At 38.5% G+C, this 23,936-nt stretch overlaps 2 protein-coding genes across 2 annotated transcripts in view; one reads left to right on the top strand and one right to left on the bottom strand.

Annotated features, from left to right (window-relative positions):
- LOC143701881 (vacuolar protein sorting-associated protein 52 homolog) overlaps positions 1 to 14,140 on the bottom strand; it is a 65,015-nt gene extending 50,875 nt beyond the window's left edge. The window contains exons 1-11 of the mRNA XM_077195580.1: positions 14,023 to 14,140; positions 9,234 to 9,318; positions 9,080 to 9,132; positions 8,926 to 9,001; positions 5,534 to 5,601; positions 4,585 to 4,760; positions 4,346 to 4,496; positions 4,127 to 4,227; positions 2,433 to 2,565; positions 1,571 to 1,626; positions 1,277 to 1,412 (exon numbers count right to left, since the gene is read on the bottom strand). Of these exons, the coding sequence (XP_077051695.1) occupies positions 1,277 to 1,412; positions 1,571 to 1,626; positions 2,433 to 2,565; positions 4,127 to 4,227; positions 4,346 to 4,496; positions 4,585 to 4,760; positions 5,534 to 5,601; positions 8,926 to 9,001; positions 9,080 to 9,132; positions 9,234 to 9,318; positions 14,023 to 14,109 (1,122 nt within the window). The 5' untranslated portion in view covers positions 14,110 to 14,140. The remainder of the gene's footprint in view (positions 1 to 1,276; positions 1,413 to 1,570; positions 1,627 to 2,432; positions 2,566 to 4,126; positions 4,228 to 4,345; positions 4,497 to 4,584; positions 4,761 to 5,533; positions 5,602 to 8,925; positions 9,002 to 9,079; positions 9,133 to 9,233; positions 9,319 to 14,022) is intronic.
- A 193-nt stretch (positions 14,141 to 14,333) lies between these two features.
- rps18 (ribosomal protein S18) lies at positions 14,334 to 23,882 on the top strand. The gene is made up of 6 exons (XM_077195572.1): positions 14,334 to 14,464; positions 14,951 to 15,049; positions 15,135 to 15,221; positions 23,032 to 23,133; positions 23,356 to 23,447; positions 23,778 to 23,882. Exons 1-6 carry the CDS (start codon positions 14,462 to 14,464, stop codon positions 23,851 to 23,853), a joined length of 459 nt encoding a protein of 152 aa, XP_077051687.1. The 5' UTR covers positions 14,334 to 14,461; the 3' UTR covers positions 23,854 to 23,882.
- Positions 23,883 to 23,936: the final 54 nt, after the last annotated feature.

The following is a 23,936-nucleotide window of genomic DNA, read 5'->3' as shown; positions in this document are numbered from 1 at the left end:
TTTTTACGTGCGTCAATTTCGCTCTTGAAGCGCAAATGGATTCAAAGTGTTCAAGCGTATAACTAGATGCGGTAGGCGCGAATTTGACGCGCCATTAGCAGGACGACTCTCGAGTTGCTGCGCTCGGTTAAGCCAACACTTCCAGTGGACGCTTCTTTGATAGTGTTCAGTGGTTTCTTCTTCCGGTCGGCGGACTGTGAATCGAAATTTAAACTTTTGAACGATACCGGGAAAATCGCAAAGCGAGTCCCGGTTCCAATCGATACTCGATACCCAAGCCTAATGAACAAGTTACAGTGCACCCCAAAAACACAATCAAGCCTTCGAAAAATGCGTTTTACCACACCTTTAATAGTTTCCGCGGATCCGAGTGAACAGGAATCATGAAGCCTTTATGGAACATCCGTGTGAACGCATCCTATTTTGGGTAAAAATAGAAACTGCTCTCTAAAGATATTTGAAGTAAACATACAATAGCCCTTACGTTTTTATCCGAATGAGCACACAATTGGACTAAAAGCCCCGTGGGATGAAAATATAATAAAACACAGAAAGGTGATAGCAGTGAACAGGTAAATGTAACATTTCCGATTTCAGGGATATCAAAATAATTGCAACTTACTCTCTGTACAGTTGCCAAATCTACAAGATAAGAGAGGCAGAGGCAAGTCCTGCAGACTGGGGAGATTGACGAGTCACTTTCGCAGAATCCAAAAAACTTGAGCCACACTGGCAAACTAACTTTCTCGGAATGCCGGTAGAGTGTCTCGTCTGTCATATCTGACTACATGCTTTTACACGGCAGTAGCAGATGTGTACAGCGCATCATGCTTGTCTGCTTGTGTTTTATGACAGGTGTCAACCAGCATTAACGTGCAATACCGCCACCTACTGTACATTAGGATGTCGACCAGATACTGGCAGTGGATTATTTACGTCATCTACTATATGTGTACTATTCATATGTGTACTATTCATTTTAAATATTACAGTTATCGCCAATACCGGTATATTGCGACATCCCTAATTATCATGATAATGATATTTTATATTTAATGTACCATGATTTTCGTAAATAGCAGTATGTCGCAACACCCATAGTTATGTCTTATAACTAAGAAAGGTAATAGTGAACCATGATCTGAAGTATTATTCATGTCCATAGCACAGACAATGCTGAAAGAGTTTGCTAAAGTTTAATTCTTGGGGACAGATTTGTTGAAATCAAGTATTGGTAGCATTAACTGTAATGTGGTATAAAGCAATAGTGTCTCACTCTGGACTCTCCTCTCTGAGCAGCGTGTGGGATCAGTATGGGCCCCTCCAGCTCTGTAGGGTTCAGTACTTCCCCCCTCTGGCCAAGAGTAAAAATAGTGTTCCTACTCTTGAGAGAAGGTTTGGAGAAAAAACCTGCGAAGCAGTTAAAGAAATCAACCACATTACAATGGTACAGAAAACAAATGCCTTTCTCTACCAAACTCAAAAGCAAGTATGTTTGTTGAATTTAAGTATGTCATTTGGCATGCTAGTTCTATGTGATTGTGATTAGACATCAGTTTAAAGGATATCTTTTTTGGCTGTATCCTCTTCTCCCATCAGATCATCCTTGTCTGCAACGTCTTCATACTGGCAAAAGGAGAGAGAGAAAGAACAAAGACAAGATAAAATGTTCAGGCTCAAGAAGGTGGATTGGTTTTGGAGCTGTGCTTTGACATGATAACTTGCGCTACACGGATAACCTGCTCCAGAGCAGATCTTATACTAGGTAAGATATTGCAAACCAAAACTGGACCAATCAGTGGTGAGTAAAGTGACTGATATATCTGAAGCAATAAAGTCTGAATCTCTTGCTCCACATTAAAGCAGTTTATTTATTTATATTTATATTAATTCAAATATCTGAATATAATAAAAGCTTTAAAATAAATAAAGCTGTTACTATATCATGTGTATTTTCACATAACTAGCAAAGCTGATTAACCAATGAGCATCCAGGACCGAAACTGACCATTAGAGTGGATCAGTGCTGTGGCATTTTGCAAAAAAAACCCCAAAAAAAAACAGTTAGGCAGGAAGTGATTGTTTAAGCAACATTTAAAGTGACCAGCCATAATTTGTTTTTTTACATGAACTTTAGTGGTGAGTAGATGTTAATTCAGACACTACTCTAAGAACAAAGCAGATTATACATGCACGTACAAGGAAATCTTGTCTACTTGTTACTATGTGTCTCAATCAAAACTTCTAACATCTCTCAAAAACGTGACATCAAAAGTTCTCATTGTAGTGGAACTTGCCGGTACAACCGACTTTGTGTCCTGAGTTATAAACCTGTATGTGCTGACTCCCGGAAATTACGTAAAACCAGCCAATCAGATCAAAGCTCACTCTCTTTAAGACTGTGAACTGTAGTGTACTTCCATGCCTGTCACCTGGACTTTCAGCAGTCTGCTGCTGTATGACTTGAAGTAACTGAAGTAGATTTTGCTCATGGTGTCCAAATACTCGTCCCGGATCTCCTTTGCAACTGTCCTCTCATTGGCTAACAGGAACTGATAGAAAAATCTGTAGATGACCAGAAACGGATCCATACTCAGTATTGTGCTTCTCACTCAAAAGAAATAAGGAAGGGCCATAGTTAAAAGTGGAAATAATATCTTAAACAGAGTTTACTTTATTATCGTTTCTAGATATTGTTTATTTCTGTTATGGTGTTTAACTGTAGGTCAGGTTAGTGGCAGTATTTTTTAATTGATTATTTTTTTATTAATTTTTTATTTGTGAAAGGCTCTGCTAAACTCAGATTTTTTCAGCTCTGCCGGAAAGTACCAGGGCCGTAATGGTTTACTGGACTTCTATGGGGTATCATGTGTGACCCAAAACTTTGTAGATAAGTAGTCAACAAATATGAGTTATGATTATTAATAATTAATTAATAATCATTAATAATCATTAATAATCATTAATAATCAATTAATACTTAATTAATAATCCATGACCTTTCTCTTTCAAGACATTTTAAAGAAGATAATTAGGTTTACCATTACAGGATTGAAGATTGAAGTAAAAAAATATCTAACAAGAGTTTTTGTGTACCAAAATTCTGCATAATATAATAATAATAAAAAAGTTTCTCCTTGAAGTCAGAAACAAATGAGGGCCTGTTTACCCCTGGTATTAAGATCGTTTTGGTCGATTGGATCACAGATGAACGACGCTAAATACAGGTGTAAATGGGTTCTAAAACGTTTTGAGCTTCTCCACTTTTGACCACTTCCAGAGGTAGTCGAAAACACATTCGACCGGATCGCTTGCATAGTGTAAACGCTTATGTGGTCGAATGTGTTCGAACAGCCACAAAAGACCACCTACTCTCCACCTACTGACCTAATGCGTAAAGATTATGGGAAGCGAGCTAGCCAGACAGGATTTAAACTTTGTTTGAGAGAACAATGTTCTCTCACCATTCCTGATTTCTAACACGCACTCACAGCGTTCGGCATGGTCTTGTGGCTATCAGAGCAAAACTGAAAGCTGCTGCCATCAAAATGTTTATCCGTCATCTCTGGGTGTGTACATTTGTAAATTGAGCAAACTTATTTTGTTAATTAGATCTAAAGATCTGAAAAAATCCATACATTTACCCATCCATAGGCCATCCCCTCGAAGAAATCAGGACAGAAGTGGTTCAAAGGGGACAAAATTTTGTATTTCCAGATTGAAATACTAGGTTTACGTGTCTCCCTCGTCTACTTGTGATCCGATCGACCAAAATGCATCTTAATTACTGGTGTATACAGGGTCTGAGACATTTAGTCTGTGAGGACAACTAAATATATAGTTGTGTTTTTAATGTACACAAACATTTTTTTTTTTTTTTTGCTGTGGCATTTTAGATTAATTAAAATGTAATGTGATAAATGACAACATGCAAATTTGCTGATATTGCAATGACAACCTTTTATTTTTTTAATATATCCTGCATTACACTAAACAGAGCTAAATATATCTTGTAAATTAGCAGTAATTCACTGGGACACACAATTTTTGAGAATAACCCTTGTGCCTGTGCTGAAGTAATGTTATCATGCAACTTAGTATGATTTGATTGTGAGGCATTTTGTACCTGTACTTGAGTAGTGTGTTCTGAGGGATCTGGTAGTTGGTCATGGGCTTTCTGAATGAGTAGATCTTCTGTAGGATGAACTCACGGATCTTTGAGACGGCCTATTAACGGAATCAAAACAGATACATTCAGCAATAGAAAAACTGAATTACATTCATTTTGCATGCATCTCTTATATCAAGAATGGGTTATACCAGTCAATCTTTGATTTGCTCTCACTTTAATTTTGAGTCGATCAACGATGTCCTGTATATCAGAGCAGGCAAGGGTCTCTCTAAAGCTGAGCTCTTTAGCAAAGTTGATCTTGTTGTTAAGCTCGTGAAGCTGCTCCAAAAACTCCTGCTCCGTTACAGGACTGTCTAGAATCACACTGCAACACACAAACAGTTCTTCAATCTGTGATTTAAGAAGGTAAAGCAAAATATCCCCGGAACAATACCCTCAATACATATCCTTACGAAATCATGGTGCTGGGAACGACCAGTTCGTCAACCAGCTGGCTGAGCTGACTGCGGACGGCCTGCCGGTTTTTCAGCCTCATGTTCATACTGACTGACTGCTGCTGCAGTGTCTGAATCTCACTGCTTATGGATGACAGGTCACTCTGAAAACTGCTCAACATGCCTTCCATACGCTAGACAGAAAAGAAAGCAGATGCACAGTTCAGGTCAAATAGCACCACAGCTGAACACAGAAATAAATGTAGGCAGCTTCAAATTCATCTGTCCACAATACAGCTCTAAATGTGCAGTCACATGTAATTTTCAAGACCCCCCAACAGATAAACGACCACATCAACATTTTTGACCAGTAAACTGCTGTCTTGAAAGTAAATGTCCCTTTCCCTGATTTATGAAATATGACCTGTCTTCGAATAGCATTAGCAAGTAGCAAGTCATCATTTTGCTGGACTATTACAAAAATGTACTATTAAAACTCACATTAACACACACAAACAAACACGCCCTGTGATATTTCAAGCGCCATGTTCCTGTTTTCTTAAAATATGCTGTATGTCAACAAAATAAGAAAACTGTGCTAGTAAACTAATTTCATGGGGTGCTTAAGTGTGTACATTTTTTTGGCCCCTCTGAGGCAATAGCATATAACGGCATTCTCCAGGACTTCTATTATGAGTAAATACAGTACATTCAAATATAAATACATGTGATAAATAATAATATATTCCAAAATTACTCTTTAAACCATGCAGCTTTTCTTCTTAATTATAGTTTGTATTATTTTAAACTTGAATGAGTTTCCTTGATATTTGATTTTCCGCCAAGAGGTTGATCGGTGATGTTTAGATTCTTGAATGGTAAAATATCTTTTCACAATATAAAATTGCAGGTCATAGTTTGCAAACCACAACAGCTTAAAGTCCTAATGTCCACTTAATACACTCACCTCCAGTATTGAGTCACAGGCTGTGATCTGGTTGTGTAAAGAGGCAATATTCTGACTCTCTTTGATATCTACACAAGTGCTACTGTTAAGGGTTCTTTATTAACATTTATTACTGTTTTAAATAAGTATTAATTACTGAACCATAAACCATGCTTCATGTTCATTAATACAAGAGTATCAATAAAACAGAGGAGGAGAAAAAAATATGGTTACACTTTATTTTAAGATGACGTAGTTACAAAGTACTTATGTAAGTACAGAGTAATATTAATTATATTAATTCTCTCTCTCTCACTCACTCACTCACTCACTCACTCACATATAAAGCCGGGGACACACTTACTCTAAGGCAGCGGTTCTCAAAGTGTGGGGCGCGCCCCACTGGTGGGGAATAGAGACGTGACAGGTGGGATGCACCAAACGGGAGGAATTTTCTTTTTATGCCTTTATATCTTTATTCGTTGATGGCAAGTCCGCATTGTCAACTTCATCTTTTCAGCGACACAGAAAACACCAGTTTATTAATAAACAATTAAATGTCTCCTTTCTATTTTTTACACATTCATATTCATTACTTTTGCTGTTTCTTTGTGGCCAGCTTTATGCGTGCACTTGAGTGTGGCATTATAACGCTCAACTATTTAAGTAATTAAATCAATATAAAGGGGGGAATTGTCCACTATTGGCTAAAATGAACAACTACTAGTCGACTAGAAAAAAAACTTTAGTTGGAGACAGCCCTTATTCCACATTTTCGAACCAGCAGACCATTCTGTGTTGAGCGAGCAACCCTGAGCATAATGAGCGAGCGGAGCGGAATATTCAGAAATGCGTTCTCCGCTCACATGCTCTGATCAGAAACTACGAAATATTAAAATAATTAATCCTTAGTTTATATCTTATACACTGCCCATCATTTTAATCCCATATCAAACACAGTATGTTATGTCTATTTTAATATGTGAAATATATGTATTTTTTTAAATCACGTTTGTGCTGATGCTATGACGACTGGCACTTTTATTTCTTTTCTATTTTTGAACTTGCTGTTATTTGATGTAGATAGTTTGTATTTACATTTACATTTACATTTATTCATTTAGCTGACGCTTTTATCCAAAGCGACTTACAATTGCTATATTTCAGAGGTTGCACGCCTCTGGAGCAACTAGGGGTTAAGTGTCTTGCTCAGCTTGCTTGGATTCGAACCCGGGTCTCTCACACCAAAGGCATGTGTCTTATCCACTGCGCCATCACCACCCCTTTTATTTAGATACAACTTGTTACCATACTATACTGATACTACTTGTTACTTCAATAAATTGGAACATGTTAAGCTTGTTGCGTATTTCATTAGCATTGTGTTGGGGAGATGGGGGCAGGAGGGGCTTTAAAATTCCCCCTTGTCCAAAGTGGGGAATTACCGAAAAAGTTTGAGAACCACTGCTCTAAGGCCAGTTATGAATGTAATTTGATACTTATGATTGATCATGCCCAAACGTGTGTTCAGCACGTTCAGTCTGTGTTCACAGTCGGTGTTTAAGGCCCTGTTTACACGAGAACGATTCTGGGTGAAAACGTAAAAATATTTTATCGGATGTGCCTTTCGTTCACACGGCAACGGCGTTTTGGAGGCTTAAAAACGCAAAAAAGTGAAACCACCCTCCAGAGTGGAAATCTTAAAAACGATCCACCGTCACGTTCCCATCTAAACAGTAAAAACGCAAATCTGCTGACTGTGGCTCTCGTCAATATACGTGTTTACGTCACAGGCATGCGCCATTACAGGAAAATAACCCCAATATGTCGGATTATTTCCATACGTCGGACCTTCAAGTTGCCATAGCAGGTCTGATAAACGTACAAGAGTCTTTTCAGCAGTTGTACAAAATATTCTGAGATATTGGTGTTGTGTCGCAGTGCTTCACATTGCCACCTAGCCGCCTGGAGTGCATACTACATCGAATTTCACACACTTTTGCGTCATCATATGCACGCGGATTCCACCCCCCCACCCCCCACCCCCGATAACGCTAGTCTAAACACAGAATAAAAAGTGATAACGCAACGCCACTTTTGATTTTCTCTTCAGATCGTTTCCGTGTAAACATGGAAACAGTCAGTCTTCTAATGTTTCAGCAAGTCGTTAAGTGTGTCCCCAGCATTAGTCTGCTATCAGTGGCTCAAACCTCCGTTACTAACTCTAAATTATGTTTTGGAATTAGCAACGGAGGCATGAGATTAGATGCGTAAGAAATTAGTCTACATACCAGAGCGCTTTAATGGAAAAACTTGACAAACGTCTTGAAATACATAATCTGAACAATGTTCCGAGGTGTGGTAACTGTAGTATAAGCGAAATAATAGAATAATATTTTTCTAATAATTCAACAGCCTGTCGTCAATTATTCCAATCCTAACGTACCTAATATAGAGTTATGGTTAGGTTTAGGGTTTTTACTTGTAACTACGCATAATTTAATGTTATCATCACTTTAGTAAGTACATGCAGTAACTATGCCACCTTTAAAATATATAAGCAAAATCATTACAAGTTATTGCATCAATATGAGAGTGAATCTTACTAATACCCCTTTTCCACCAAAAAAGAACTGGTTCGGAACTGGTGCTGGTTCAAAGTTGGTTCGGAGTTGGTTCAACTTGCGAACCTTCTCAGAACCTGTTTGTTTTTCCACTGACTAGAGCGCCCAGCGAACGACGTCGTTACGTCACTGTGTACGTCGCCATACATCTTAGCTAGAAACGCTTGCAAGTACATTACTTTGGGATTATCTCTAACTCGTGAACCAAGAAGGCTTTAAAAACAATTGAAATATGTAAGTCTTTTAATCTTTCCCTTTGATATGGAATCTTTTCTGATTAGTTATTTACCCCTGTTTTGTGTCTTTTTTTTCCTTTCCATTTATTTGTTCTATATTGTGACTGTTTTCTCCTTTGCTCACATAATGTTTTCAATAATATAAAACTAGAAACGCTTGGGCCAACTTCAAGCATAACAATTATAATGGCGGACTACATCGTGTTTCTGCAAATGTTTCTCCTGGCTTTGCGATCCTATTGTGGTCAGAAAAGATGTTTAGAACACATCTAAACCCACCCCCAACCCCCGACGTAAGCATGACGTGGTAAAAGAACGGTTCTAGTCCAGCAAAGAGTTGGTGCCGCTTTGGAACCAGTTTTCCTGTCCGAGAACCGGGTCTTTGGCTGTCGAAACACAAAGAACTGGTTCGCGCGCAAGCACCAGCTTCGAACCGGCTCTCAAAATGCTTTGATGGAAAAGGGGTAGAAGTAGTCAAATCAACAGTTAAGTCAAGTTTTTTTCTTTTGATTTTGAACTGCTATAAATCCATTTAAAAAAGCAGAATGGATACAGTCTTTGATTGATGCTTGTTCAATTCGCTGCAGCTCGGTCTCCACCTGCTTGGAGTACTGCCGCAAATCCACACCCTGTTCCACAAAAAAACGCAAAACATTTAACACGTAAGGATGATCACACACACATCATCAGCTGAACTTTCATCTCACCGTCTTGAGCGCCTCTTTCACCAGATCATCCTCCAGATTAGCTTGAATGTGAACTAAAAAAGGACAAATGACAGGGAATTTATTAATGCATGATGGATTAAGTTAATCGGCACTTCCCTTACTTAAGTGATAAAAACTAAATCACAGAACTCACGGTCCACCTCATCCAGAATGAACTCATCTGTGGTGATGTCCAGATCACCCAAATGTAGTGGAGGAACCACATCAAAGTCTGACTTCTGCCAACACATTACAAAGAGAGACAATCATCACTAAAGAGTCGATCTTGCTGATCCAAGCATTAATGCAGATTCAAAAAGCGTTAACCTGAGAGGAGGAGAGCAAAATTAACAGATCAAAACCCAAACAAATTGATCACCAAGTGTTCAACCGTGCTGCCGCTCTACTGAATATCATGGGCAGGGAGGGACCGGCTGTACGGAGCATCGGGGCTTTGAGAGCAGTCAAGTTTTCAAGTATTCCCACGTTTCTATGGTATACTGGAAAACAATGATACACATTTCATAAGCTTTAAAAAGTTTTATTGAAAAACAACAATCTATTTATGCAAAGTGCCACTATTTACAGTGTTGTCCCTTTTTCTTCATAACAATGATATAAATTCGCTCTGGCATGCTGGATATAAGCTTCTGGTCGATATCCTGACTGATGGCGATCCATTCTTGCTCAGAGTTGATCACAAGTTGTGGGCTTCTGTTTGTTCACTCATTTGCTTTTTGAGGATTGACCGCAGGTTTTCTATGGGATTAAGATCTGGGGAGTTGCATGGTCATGGATCCAGTATTCCAATGTAATGTTCTCTGAGCCACTTCATTATCACACTTGCCTTGTGACATTGTGCTTTATTCATGGCAGTGTTTTGTGCAGAATTATGAGAGAGCCCACTCCCTTGGAAAAACAACCCCACATATGGATGGTCTTCATTGTTTGCACGACACAGTACTTGTGGTAGCGTTCATCTTATCTTCTCCAGTTCTCTTGATTTTCCAGATGTCCCAAACAGTCAGAAATAGGCTTCATCAGAGAAAATAATTTTACACCAGTCCTCTGCTGTTCAATCCCTGTACTTTCTGCAGAGTTTCAGTCTGTCCTTAATGTTTGTCTTCTTTGCTTCCCTTCTTGACACGCTCTATTCTCTCAAACTACTTAAATGATATTTGTATTTATATGCATATTTTGTAATATGTAAAATATATTGTTTACATAAATGTTTATATATATATATATATATATATATATATTGTGGCGGGAGGAGCAAGCGACAGACACAGTGGGAGAGACACTCGGAGAAGCATTTATTAACATAAAGAAACATAAAATGTCCAAAAATGGGGAACAAATTGTTCAAAAAAAAAAAGGGGACCTGGTGTACTCGTCGTGCCAGGGAATCGTGAAGGATGGGTAGTGATCAGATGGGATGGGTCCAGGTAAGGGGGCGGTGTCCGACGGTCGCACGCACATCTCTCTCTCCAGTCTGAGGCGCGAGAGGCGGCGGCTTCGGCATAGCGGCTTGTCCTGTTCAAGCCACGACAACTGAGGGGAATAGCGTCCCGGCATCCCATCACACATGATTCTCCATTATGGACTGTGGGTCCAGCGACTCACATATTTGGCAGCGCGGGAATCCCTTTCACCCTTCCTTTCTGGACCCACGAGGACACCAGCGTGCATATGCAAGGGGAAAGAGACCGGTCTCTCGAGGAGAGGCGCGCTCAGCATTTAAAAGCGGCGGTGATGAGGCTTCATTATCTTCAGGTGTTCCTCATCACACAGCAATTCTCCTCTTCAGTGCCACTCCTCTCGAATGACACCCACTTTAGTCAGGAACCTGGTGAAGGACTGCGAGTTAAGGGACGGGGTGGTGCTGATTATAAGGGAGAGGCAGCCGTTCAGTCACATTCCCCTCCTCTAAGCGTTATCCCTGTCATGCGGCTGCTGCCCACATGGGAGCGCTACCTCCTCGGCCCTATGCGGTCGGAGTGGGCGGGTCAGGGATACCTCTTCGGCCAGCTCTCCCTCCTGCAGCGCACCGGAACGGGGACAGAAAAGCACTGGTTTAGTTGATAGCCTCAACCAACCACAGGATAAATGATAATGGCAGAAACATCACTTACTCTGGATGTGGTTGGGAGGCTGTCTCAGCTGTTTCTCTGTCCCAGTCCGGCTTTCCACGAACTTCCGTGAGTGAGAGGGGATGATGTCATCTGTGGGTACCCAACTGTGCTGTCTAAGCTCTGCCTTGCCCGTATTCTCCACCACTGTGGCGGAAGGAGCAAGCGACAGACACAGTGGGAGTGGTGTCAGGCCTCGGAGAGGCATTTATTAACACAAAGAAACATAAAATGTAAAAAAATGGGGAAATAAAGTGTTAAAACAAAAAGGGGATCTGGTGTCCTCGTCGTGCCAAGGAATCGTAAAGGATAGGTAGTGATCAGATGGGATGGGTCCAGGTAAAAGGGCGGTGTCTGGCAACGTTGCACGCGCTTCTCTCTCTCTTCGGTCTGAGGCGTGAGGGGCGGTGGCTTCGGCATAGCGGCTTGTCCTCTTTAGGCCACGACAACTGAGGGGAATAGCAGCCCGGCATCCTAGCCTGCCAGCGGCGTCACGCATGATTCTCCATTCCGGACTGTGGGTCCACCGACTCACATCTTTGGCGGTGCAGGAATCCCTCACCCCTCCCTTTCTGGACCCATGAGGACACCAGCATGCATGCACGGGGAAAGAGACACTCTGCAATTAAAAGCGGCGGTGATGAGGCTTAATTATCTTCAGGTGTGCCTCATCACACGGCGCCAATTCTCCTCTTCAGCGCTACTCCTCTTGAATGACACCCACTCCAGTCGGGAATCTGGCGAAGGGCGGCAAGTTAAGGGACGGGGTGGCGCTGATTATAAGGGAGAGGCAGCCGTTCCGTCACAATTTATATAACCACCTGACAAAACAAAGCCGACCTGCCAACGCATGGACTCTACAAGACCTCTGAAGGTGTCCTGTAGTCTCTAGCACCAAGATGTTAGCAGGAGATGCTCCTGTAGGTTTCAAGGTGGAGCCACAGTGGAACAAACTTGTTGGTCCAGCACATCCCACAGATGCTCAATTGGATTGAGATCTGGGGAATTTGAGGGTCAGGGCAACACAATGAACTCTTCATCGTGTTCCTCAAACCATATCTGAATAATATGTGCATTGTGCACTCTGATTGCTTGGTCTGCAACTACGCAGACACATAAAGAACAGAGTGTGATGCACTGTATGTTGACACATTCATCCCATAACATCATTCAAATGTTGTGTGACTTGTGCCACAGCAGACCTTCTGTTGCATCAGACCAGACAGGATAACCTTTGTTGCCCTGTGCATCGATGAGCCTTGGGCGCCCAACACCCTGTCGCCGGTTTGTGTGTTGTCCCTCCTTTGACCACTGTTGGTAAATTCTCATCACTGTTGACAGGAAGCAACCAACAAACCTTGCTGTTTCAGAGATACTCTGACCGGCAGTCGCCTTGTCATAACAATTTGGCCCTTGTCAAATATAGCCTAAATAGGCTACCTATTTTACAAACGTCATTACGTAAGAAAACATTTAGGGTGACAAAACATTAATTACACAGCTAAATAAACCATACATATGTGGAAACAATATTATGAATTATCTATGAATGAAAACATATCGTACCTCGCTGCGCTCACCAAGGAATACAAAACAAAATACGATAGTACTTTCTTCATTCATGAAACAGGCGTCAAGTTCTTTAAGTTCATGAATAAAACAAAATCTCAGATGAAATCCATTTAGGCTCAAAACACAGCTGCGTACCATTCACACCCGTCAGCTACCTTTAAAATGCTAATCTTCCCTTGTGCAAAACTACGGTGCCACCAAAGGGACAAATTTAAACATTACAGGTGCACCGAATCTCCGGACAATCACATACAAATAACATTAAAGCAAATACAAAATATAAAATATTTCAATAAGTTACAAACATTTACACAGATATTTTACCAATAACCCAACCCATGCTTCATTTAATCAACAGCATACATTAAAACTCCAAAGTGGTCCTTTACAGTTTGCTTCCAAATTGCACGAGAGAAACACGGATATGTGAGCACAAGTTTATAGGCTAGAGCTTAAATGTTATCAAACTACTATAAATAATACTGAACATAATGTAGGCCTATATTGCTAGTTTATTTGCTAGTCCTCATAATGCCTGACTTCACCACTAGATTTAAATAAGTGCATTGTTTTACTTGATATGCACATTTTTAATATTTCAAAAGAAGTGAATCATGATACAAGCTGTACAAAAAGTGTTCAAAAATAAAAACAAAGTTAATTAAGTTTGTTGGCATGTTAAAAAAAAATTAAAGGTCATTTATTGTTAAATTCATATTTACATATGTGGAACACAAATGCCTCGAGAATTATAGGCTATAGTAGATATACTACACATTCAAAAGAAAAAAGGCAGATAAAAATAAGACAATAATCAATGATAAATAACTTTAAAGAACAGTGCACAGAAGAATGACAGTATTTCATGTTGTTATGTGCCATGCCATCTTGTTTAAATGTTAACATTTAATATTCGAGAGCGTTATTGTGTGGGGTTTGTACACATCACTGCACTGTCACATGATCTACAGGATATGACATTGAAAATCTTCAGATGGTGGCTGAAATAAAGACCTGCATAGGCCAATAACAGTCGCAAGCAGTAAAACAACATTCAAATGAATTATAATAAAAATGATAGTTCATTAAAAAAACAGTATGCCATGTCTGTGTTATCTCTAACGTCATTAGACTCAGCTCTGATGCTGTTAACAGATCAACGCGCTTACGGGTGAAAAGTGCAACGTACTCAGTGAGAAATATAACGTTAACTGATTCTGCATGAAAGAAAGTCATCACCTTATCGTGTAAATACGCCATCGCACTGGTCATGGAATCATCGGGTGTGTTTATATGAACAGCTCCAGAGATCAGCGCCTCCGCCATGGCGTATGTAGTTCACAAAAACTACAGGTCCGTTCAGTATTTCAGTCAGTATTTCAGTTCCTCCAGTCATTAATTCCCCGCAAAATGACACACTGTAACATCATAAAAAAACTATTTAAAAGAGTAATTGCTCTTAAATATATGTCAAAACATTCGAAACAGCAATAACTGCGTTTGATATGTTAAACTTAATCGGTTTAAAGTATTGTTTTGTATAGCATCTGCCTCAATCTGCCCATCGGACATGTACATTGTGACGGAATCTGTTCCTGTCAAAGTTCGCATCCTGGCGAGTGGACAAATTATCGCGAGATCGTGACAACTTCCTCTTTACGCGGAACCAGCGAACAAGATGGTGAGTACGAAATGAAATCCTCAAACTTTTCCATGAAATCTAGGAACATCGTCCGTAATTCTGTGTTTATGTTAGTACTGATTCAACATTAAGTGTGTTGTATGCATATAGAAAGTATATAAATTGATATTTTAGGCTTACAGTATAGAGTAAACGTTTGAGTTATGAAAGTAAGCAGTCCGTGTTCAGTCCGCGCCGGTTTAAGTTTGCCAAAAGACATCCATGGTATTACCACAGTATTTTGAAGGTTCGTGCAGAAATTGAACATTCACATTTGTGTAATATTTAAATTTTATGTGTTTACTTTAAATCAGAGAGTTTCAATGTTTCTATATTTCTAGTCAGTAAGCTAACGTTAGCTGTAACGTTACATCAGCGTTACGGCACTACACTGGCGTTCTAAACTACAGTTCCGTCTTCTTGGGTCGAATTTATCAAATGTGACTTTTAAACTATTTGTCGCACGCGGTCACTGTTTTTTCTTAGTCGCTCGTCATTCCAGAGAAGTTCCAGCACATCCTTCGTGTTCTTAACACGAACATTGATGGAAGACGCAAGATCGCATTTGCCATCACTGCCATCAAGGTGTGTGTATTCAATTTACACCATTTAGCTTTGCAATGCCAGTGAAGTTGAAGTTCTCAAGCCTCCGTGTTAATTTACTCCTCAGGGTGTTGGAAGGCGTTATGCTCATGTGGTCCTGAGGAAAGCTGACATTGATCTGAGCAAGCGGGCTGGAGAACTCACTGATGATGAGGTGAGTTTGTAGATTAGTGTTAAATGTTTCTTTCTTTTTTAAATGTTTTAGTGAAGTAAACAAACATATCAATCCATATTTAAATAGATATACCTTTTTCACCAACACAAAATCAGCCATATGACTTATATTAATTGTTTACTGTTATTTTTTTATAGAAGTGTAATTAAAAATTTTAAACTTGGTGCACTGCACACTGTACGATTTGCCCATCTGAGACATAATTTGCAATCCTAAAAGATTCCTCTAAGTCTAGGTTAAAATATGTAGAATACGGATATGGATAAGCTATAAAACCAATGATAACCTTCATTTTAGCTGGGAAAAAACTGAAACATAAAAGGAATGACTGTAAAATGATTGCCAATGACGTGTGCCTATCAGTGTTGTCAAAGGTGATAGTTTTCGAGAGTTGATCAATTTAATTCAGTGAGACTACAACATTCCATCATAGGCACAGCTGTTTAGAAAATAGTTGTGAAAAAAGTAAAAAAAAAAAAAAAAAGTAAAGTTGCTGCTGAGTTCAGTTGTAAATATTGCCCTCATTAAGGCACATGCTTACCTGGGCTTAAGCCCAGGGCCCCGGTGATGCTGGAAGAATTAAACCGGATCTTATAATGTGTTGATTGTCACTTTAAAATTACGCTTTATGGCCTTGCTTTGAATGCATGTTTAAAATTCTCCTCGAAGTGTCAAGATGCGCCGCTTCTAGCAACTCTCAAAAGTATTGCACATCGGATGTGTGCGTCGTCGCTTTCAGTTAAAGACATCAGTCCAAAACCAAAGGAAAGAGAAAGCGCAGTCTATAGGGGCTTTTGCACCGGGTGGTTCTAGGAACTAGCCACCAGGGTGGTTCCCTTAGGAAAATTTTCCTTGTTGCATTCGCACTGCCAGTAGGAACTCTGAAGTGACGTGCTCAGTTTACGATCTGTCTAACAGTCCTGTAATATGTTAAATTAGGTAGAACTGTTTTACATAGAAAGAAGATGGTAATGAAAAGGTAATAGCATTTGCTTTGTGATTGAAACCCAGTGTCGTTAGCTGAGTAGAAATGCATAATCATGTTTTGCTTCGTCCCCTCAATGTTGCATTAGATTTTCTCCTCGGCGTGAAGGATAAGAGGCCCATTTATCACTGTTTTTAATGTTCATAGAGTTAGTTTGTGAGGTAAATGTATAGGCTGTAATCTGTGTGTTTACACTGCTTTTTTAAAAATGGCGGGTGCTGGTGTTTCATGTGCATTCGGCCAGTCAGCGTACACTAACGTCACGGATGGTTCCTATAATGCTGGTTTAGACCCTGCTCTTAAGTAGTAGCTAAATTAATTCCTCTAAAGGAATTCCTAGAACTAAAATCGTTCCTAGTTCCTGTGGTGCGAACAAGCCCAAATCCGGGTATTTCCGCAAATAGCCCCTTATTATAATAATAGTAATAATTAGGGCTGGGTGAAAAATATCGATTTCTCGATTTTAATCGATTCTGATTTTTACGAACCGATATCGATTCTTAAATCCCAAGAATCAATTAGTCATCCTGTTTTCCATTGATGAATGAATGAAACATAGCACACATCCCATCCAATAAACGCAATAATCTTTGTGCTTTGTTACTATTGATATGTAATAGGGTTGGGCGGTATTTCGGTAATATCGTATACCGCGGGGTCTTAAAATAGCAACGGTATCAGTTTCAATACCGTCATTACCGGCACTTATATATAATAAATAAATATAATTTATTCAATGCCCAAAAATGCTTATGTAGTTGTCATCAAGTGACAGTGTGGAGGAGAGAGAGAGAGAGAAGGGAGAGGCGGTAAATACTGACTAGGCAATTTGTAAATGTTGCAATAAAAAAGGTGACCGCGAGAGATGGAAACACCTCTAACCTAATGTCGCATCTCCGAAACAACCACCCACTCAGTGCTGCCAGGATGCATTTTGCCCCGAGTTCATTAAATAAGCGCATTCGTTTATATTTGTTAAAATATTATAATGTTATTTTTTTTTACTTTGATAATGAAAACTGAACAGCACGAGTAAGATGGGATGCATCGGGAGTCAGACATTGACCACTTAATTAAGTTTCATTTTGTAAAAGGCCTTTCTTTACAGTGAATTTCGTTTTTTATAAATTGTATCCTAATTTTAATAATTTTTTTTTATCAACCAATAATAAATAAGAATCAAATATAGCAGACAACATCATGACATGATCGTGCGCTGGCGCGCCGCGGTCACTTGCATTGAAATCTCATCATAAATTAACCGAAACTCACATGTATGTCTCACAGACATGACAGATATCTAAATAAAGCTTGAAATTTCATTAAACGAAACAATTCAAAACGAAAAGAAATAGGCCACTCGCTGATTATTTAATCCATGATGTGCATTTCTCTCTATGCGCGTTCTATACGGAAATGGCGATCATCAAATTAAACGAAACTATTCAAAACGAAAAGAGATCGGCTAGCCTACTCTCTGATTATTTAATCCATGATGTGCATTTCTCTCTATCCTTCACTATGGAGATGGCGATTCGTCAATTTCTTTAAACGAAACAATTCAAAAGGAAAAGAAATATAGGCAGATTACTCTCTGATTAATCCAGGATGTGCATTTCTCTCTATACGCGCGTTAACCACGGAGATATCAATCGTCAACTTCTTTAAACGAAACAATTCAAAACGAAAAGAAAAAGGCTAGCCTATACCTTCTGATTATGTAATCCATGACGTGCATTTCTCTCTATATATGCGCGTTCACTACGGAGATGGCGATCGTCAACTTAATCTTTGCAGCACTGACAGAAAAGTTGTATTAATAAAAATCAATGGACGCGTGTCACCGGATTTACAAATGCACTTCTTGCTTGTTGCTTGTTAATTTAATTTAAATGAATTAATAAAATGAATACAATTGTCATAATTAAAATAATTAAATATTATTAATTGTCCCATTTTTGCTCATTTATAAATAGTATTTATATCTACCACCCCCTCAGCACCTGGGTTAAACAATTATTTGGCGCCACCATATTATAACGGCCCACGTATTAAAAATAGTCGACTCTAAATAGGGCTCCGGCTCATATTACATTTAATGCCGTCAACAGGGATCAGACACAACGTGCACGGGTTGGCCTTGATTTTTTTTTTTGTGTGTGTTTTTTATGCCCGATCTGGTATTCAGTTTCTGAACGGTGTAGACACAAGCCAACAGTTTGGTGACGCTGTCTGAGCCTTATGTCATAATTTTTAATTAGTCACGGTAATACCGTATACCCCGGTAAAATTGGGAGGAGGTTTGACGGTATCAAAATTTGGATACCGCCCAAGCCTAATATGTAACAAAGTCTCAGATTTCAAATTATATCCATTTTCTTACGAAATTCAAAAACATAACCGTTTTGGCGCTCTGGCGCGAGATCGCTCTGGCGCGCGCAGCTCAGCTCAAGAGAATCAGCAGCGCCGAGCACACATGATCTTCTCTTCCGCCTTAATATTACCAGTTACAGCGTGACATAAACAAGAATGAGCATCTGAAAGTGTGTTAAAAGATAGAGTACAACTTGTCGAAATCCTTACATGGAATCGCTCAATCAGTGTTTCAACCGTGGAAAGACGTCAGTGAAAAGCAAGTATAGGCTACAATGTCATGAAACGTCACATCACATTTACCTCAGAAAAACCATACCCAGTGACCGGCATGAACTCGTTAGTCAGCTAGAAAAAGTAACTCTAGAGAGGAGCATTTTGCCACATATATGCACCTGCACCATAATACATATTCATTTTAATTGTTTTATGTTCTTCAATATTTAATGCATGTCTGAATAAATCTGGCAAGTTTTTATGACAGTCACCAATTAAATGTTTATATTTCATATAACTTTATTATTAGAAAATAAATAAAAGAGTAATTTAAGTTTTTGTATACAAATCAGTAAATCTTTACCTTCAATATTAGGCTATACTAGGCTAATGAAACAATTTTAATGATACAACTGACTCCCATGGTTTACAGCATTGGTTAAGAGATTTGTTTTCCTTGAGAAAATTTGCCATGTATTGTTCCTGATATCCAAAATAATCAATATTGAATTGAATCGAATCGAATTGCAAGCTTGTGAATCGAAATCGAATCGAATTGTGAAATTTGTGTCAATACCCAGCCCTAGTAATAATAATATTATTATTATATCTTTATATGAAGTAACTTAATTCAACCAACAGAAAGAGAAATGTTTTGCTGAAAGATACACAATCTTCTTTGTATGGTAGTCCCCATGATCTGATTACAATTTCAGCATTATAAAAAATAATTCAGAAAGAAATTTATTTTGTAAATTTATATGAATTTTGTATATGAACTTGTATTGCATTTATTTCTGAAAAACAATAGGCTGATTTGATAAGAAGATGGAGCTGACATAGGCAGCAGTTCTAAGTAGCCTGTTTTAATACAGTAGTCAACATTTTAAAGTGGATCAAAAAACTTCAAAGTTGTACTAAGACAAGAACGGGTATTGTTCAAAATTCATGTATGACTTTGATGAAAGGTTTTGATCCACTTCAAATGTTGACTACTGTAGTTTGGACTGTGTGCCAATATGTAGTCCTTGCAGTGATATTTGTGTATTTTTTAAATGACAGGCCTATAGGTTCGAACATTTTGTTCGTGGTGTTTATTCCTGCAAAATAAAAGGCTGTTAACTCCTGCTTTGTGATTAAGAATTGAGTGAATGCACATGATAATTCTGGTGAATGAAGGGCCCCTCAAGAGATAAAGCCCAGGGGCCTCTGATAGTCTTAATGTGACCCTGAGTGCAAGGGAAAGCTACATAATCATCTCGTGCTATTACATAGACATAGAATGGCAGATGAAGTCAGTGGTCTTGCTTACAGAGAGCTTGTCATAGAAACAAACCTCAGACAGAATTCGAAAGAAGCTTAAAGGCTGTGGAGTTATGGGATATCACAAGGGTAGTTATAGCCTGTTCACGCAAAATCAAGTTTTATTTGAAAAAGAATCCAATCTGTTTTGTCACTGAATTACGATTTTAGTTGAAAATTAAATAAATTGATGTCAAAATATAAATATATATATATAAATAAATATAAGAACTACGAAAGATAATTGATAAATTAGGTAGGCCAGCCGTTTATTTCAAAATGTTTTCACTTGAAATTTTCACTTGAAAAACATTTGGATAATTCTTTGTCTGGTGAAAATGCATAAATAAATAAATACATCCATGACATTTAAGATTTTGGAGTAATCCACTATTTTGTAGAAGGGGGTCAAAATGAAAATTTTCACATGAGAATTGGAGCCAAATTACAGGGGGGGTAATAGGTGAAAATTGTCGTTTAGACCCCCTAGACAAAAAAGTGGATTCCTCAGTCAATATACATTCACGACATTTAACATTTTGCAGGGATGCAAACAGTGCGCTTTTCGGCTCCTCGTTTTTTTTCTCGTCAGTTTGGGTGACTTTGGTCTGAGACTGAGAGGGTCTTATTATAATTTCACAAAGTCATCTGAAGCCATTGCATTGCTTAATGGGAGGGACAGAAGTCTATTTACATCAGTACATTAAAGTTTACAGAAACTCGTTTTCCCTCCTCTGCGGCTGTCAATCATTCTCCATTCAGTATTCAAACACAGCGCACGCCTCGTCTGGTTACAGCAGGATGCACGGTAAAACTCTCCCCAATATGATATATTCACATTATAGTGCTTGATCTGTAGATAAAAGGCTGTGGATTTGCATAAAATTACTTTATTTTGGGTATTTGTATATTATGTTTGTTGCTGTTTTTAAACGACTCGCTACCGTGCCTGTTAGCACAAGGACTATGAATCGGCATCAAACGCACAATAACTGGTATTTAAAACCGTGAAGAAACAAATTATCAATAAACTGTTGGACAGATATACACTAGGATTTGTGCGCTCGACATTTCTTCGCTTTGTGCGCTCGACATTTCTTCGCTTTATGCCGTGAACTTTTAAATGCGCACTTGTGCACCGCAGCGCTGCACACTGTGACTCCATGTTGCTTTGAGCCCATCATTCTGCACCCGCGATGCGCATACGCGTTCTGTTTTGAAGCGTTCATGGTTTTGCGCACTGAAAGATTATTAAAAGCCTATTTTTTTTTTATACCTATCCTGCACAATACATTTAAAATGAGTATCATTTAATTGTATATTATTTCTGTGTAGTGTAGGCTATATAAATATATACACTTCTGAATTCTTGACATTCATGTAAAAATATAAAATTGTGAAATTTATGATTGCATGTTTGAATTTTATAAGAGTACTAATAGTAATTTGTTTTTATTAACATGTTTAGATTTTATAAAATTACTGTGCAGATTTTTTCAAGAATTACTTTTTGCTGCTGATTTATACACGCATTAAGTTTAATAAAAATACATTTATGTAATATTTAAAGGTGTTAACGTTAGGGCTGCAGCTATCAATTCTTTTTGTAATCGATTAATCTAGCACTTAATCGATCGATTAATCGAGTAATCGGATTTTTTTTTTGGTGTTTTATTAACAGAATAGTTATATTAAACTTGTCTATTTCAGTTAAAGCTGTTATAAGTTATATACTATAAGTTATATAGTATACAAGTTATAAAGCTATCTCATATGTGAATTTTCCTTTAAGATGTTATAAATATAACCACTCTAAGCATCTAAGCATATTTGTGTATTCTGGTAGTTTAATGCTGAAGAAGAGCTGTAATGTGACTTGTTGAACACGCAGTAAAAGCTGACGCCCTTTTTGTTCCGTGCGTTTTAACTGAAAAATGAGTACTCCGAATCTTTATTAAAAACCAACAGGCTGGGGTCTTAAATTTTTTGTTGTTGTCTGTAACTATTTGGCAGACGTGTGTGTGTGTGTGATGGGGTTCTTTTTTTAGGCTATACTCTCTTGCAATTGAACGTGATAGTTACGTTTACTACTTAAAAATGTCATCAAAGCTAAAAATCATATCTAGTCAAACCACATCACGACATCGCTACAAATACAGTATGGGATTAAAATCAGCGAACATCAATAGGCTTAGACTGCGTTACCTTGTTTCAGCGAGGCTTGGTGAAACAGCATGGAATGGTTCAGATGCTGAATCATGGAAGTTGTGCTGTTGTGGTATGCCAGATCTATTTTGCAGTAGAGACACTGCACCTTGTTGTCTTTAAGTGTATAATAATCCCACACTTTAGACAATTTCTGCCGTTTATTTACATATTTATTCTCCGCCATCGCGCCAACTAAATTCAAAATATATGTCCGTGTGAAACAAAATAAACGGTCCGTGTGAAACAAATCCTGCGCTGCGCGTATAGTGCGCGTCATAGGAATTTAACGAGGCTTCGAGGCAGAGTTTTTGCCTCGAGGAATTTTTGTAATCGAGTAACTCGAGGAATCGTTTCAGCCCTAGTAAACTGTAATCTTGCACTGCAAAATGATAACTTGCAAAGGATTAAATTCATCACAATTATGGATATTTGCCGCAGGGCGAGGGCTTCGATAACCTCTCTCTTTTTTGACCATACATGTTTTTGCATCCCTGATTTTAGCTTTTATCACTATAGTTGTCATTCTTCGGGAAAATATGAACAAAATCAAAAATTAGTGCTCGGGAAGTTTCCGAAATTTTATTTGGCACGGAATGACCTAAATGGGTGAAATGCACTTTTTTTTAAGCATAGGGATAACATAGGGATACAATCATGCAAATAACATGATTGTAACACAACCAATTTTCTTTATTTGTTGAACAGGTTGAAAGGGTGGTGACCATTATGCAGAATCCTCGCCAGTACAAAATCCCTGACTGGTTCCTGAACAGACAGAAGGACATTAAAGATGGAAAATACAGTCAGGTATGATTGGAGTGCCTTTTTTGTGCTTTTGGGGTGTTTAAATCAAATATTTTTGTGAAAAATCTTTTTTTTTTTTTTTTTTTTTTGGGCCATATCGCCAAGCCCTAATTTCAATACATTGTGCATCCTTAAACGGTCTAATAATGTGGTTCATGGATTTCCGTCCGTGGAATCTGACACTTCCGGTATTTTGAAAATTGTTATTGTTGTGGTTTTCTCAAGGTCCTTGCTAACGGTCTGGACAACAAACTCAGAGAAGATCTGGAGAGGCTGAAGAAGATCAGGGCTCACCGTGGTCTACGTCACTTCTGGGGGTGAGTTTCACTGTAAATATTTTCCTGCAGTACAGTGAAATAACTAATTGATATCATTGATTTTAGGAAAATGTAGAACTGAATAAATATATGTGATCAGAGATAAAGGGACTTGTATAAATGCAACACTTGTTACAATAGCTGTGATTACGTTGGACACTGATGCCATCAGGTCCAGTGATGAAATTTGGCACAGGGTGTTTTTGAAATGACTTAATAAAGGTCATGATATCTTTAATGGTAAACTCAAATATAAGTTTCCAAATCCTTATGACCAATCATTAAATGTGATTTAATTGTTTTACTTACTGTCTTTTTTTTTTCTTTTAGTTTGCGTGTGCGTGGTCAGCACACCAAGACTACTGGTCGTCGCGGTCGTACTGTGGGCGTGTCCAAGAAAAAGTAAACTCAAAATAAAACTGAACTGTTAAGCCATTTGGTGTCTTGGTCTCAGACAAATTTTTTGATTGTACGCCCGATTTGCATGAT

This window comes from Siphateles boraxobius, unplaced genomic scaffold, assembly GCF_051911475.1.
Source record: "Siphateles boraxobius isolate OS27281-9 unplaced genomic scaffold, OSU_SipBor_1 33, whole genome shotgun sequence".
NCBI lineage: Eukaryota > Metazoa > Chordata > Actinopteri > Cypriniformes > Leuciscidae > Siphateles > Siphateles boraxobius.
The sequence above is the reverse complement of the archived record's forward strand: the minus strand, read 5'-3'. Positions and strand labels throughout refer to the sequence as shown.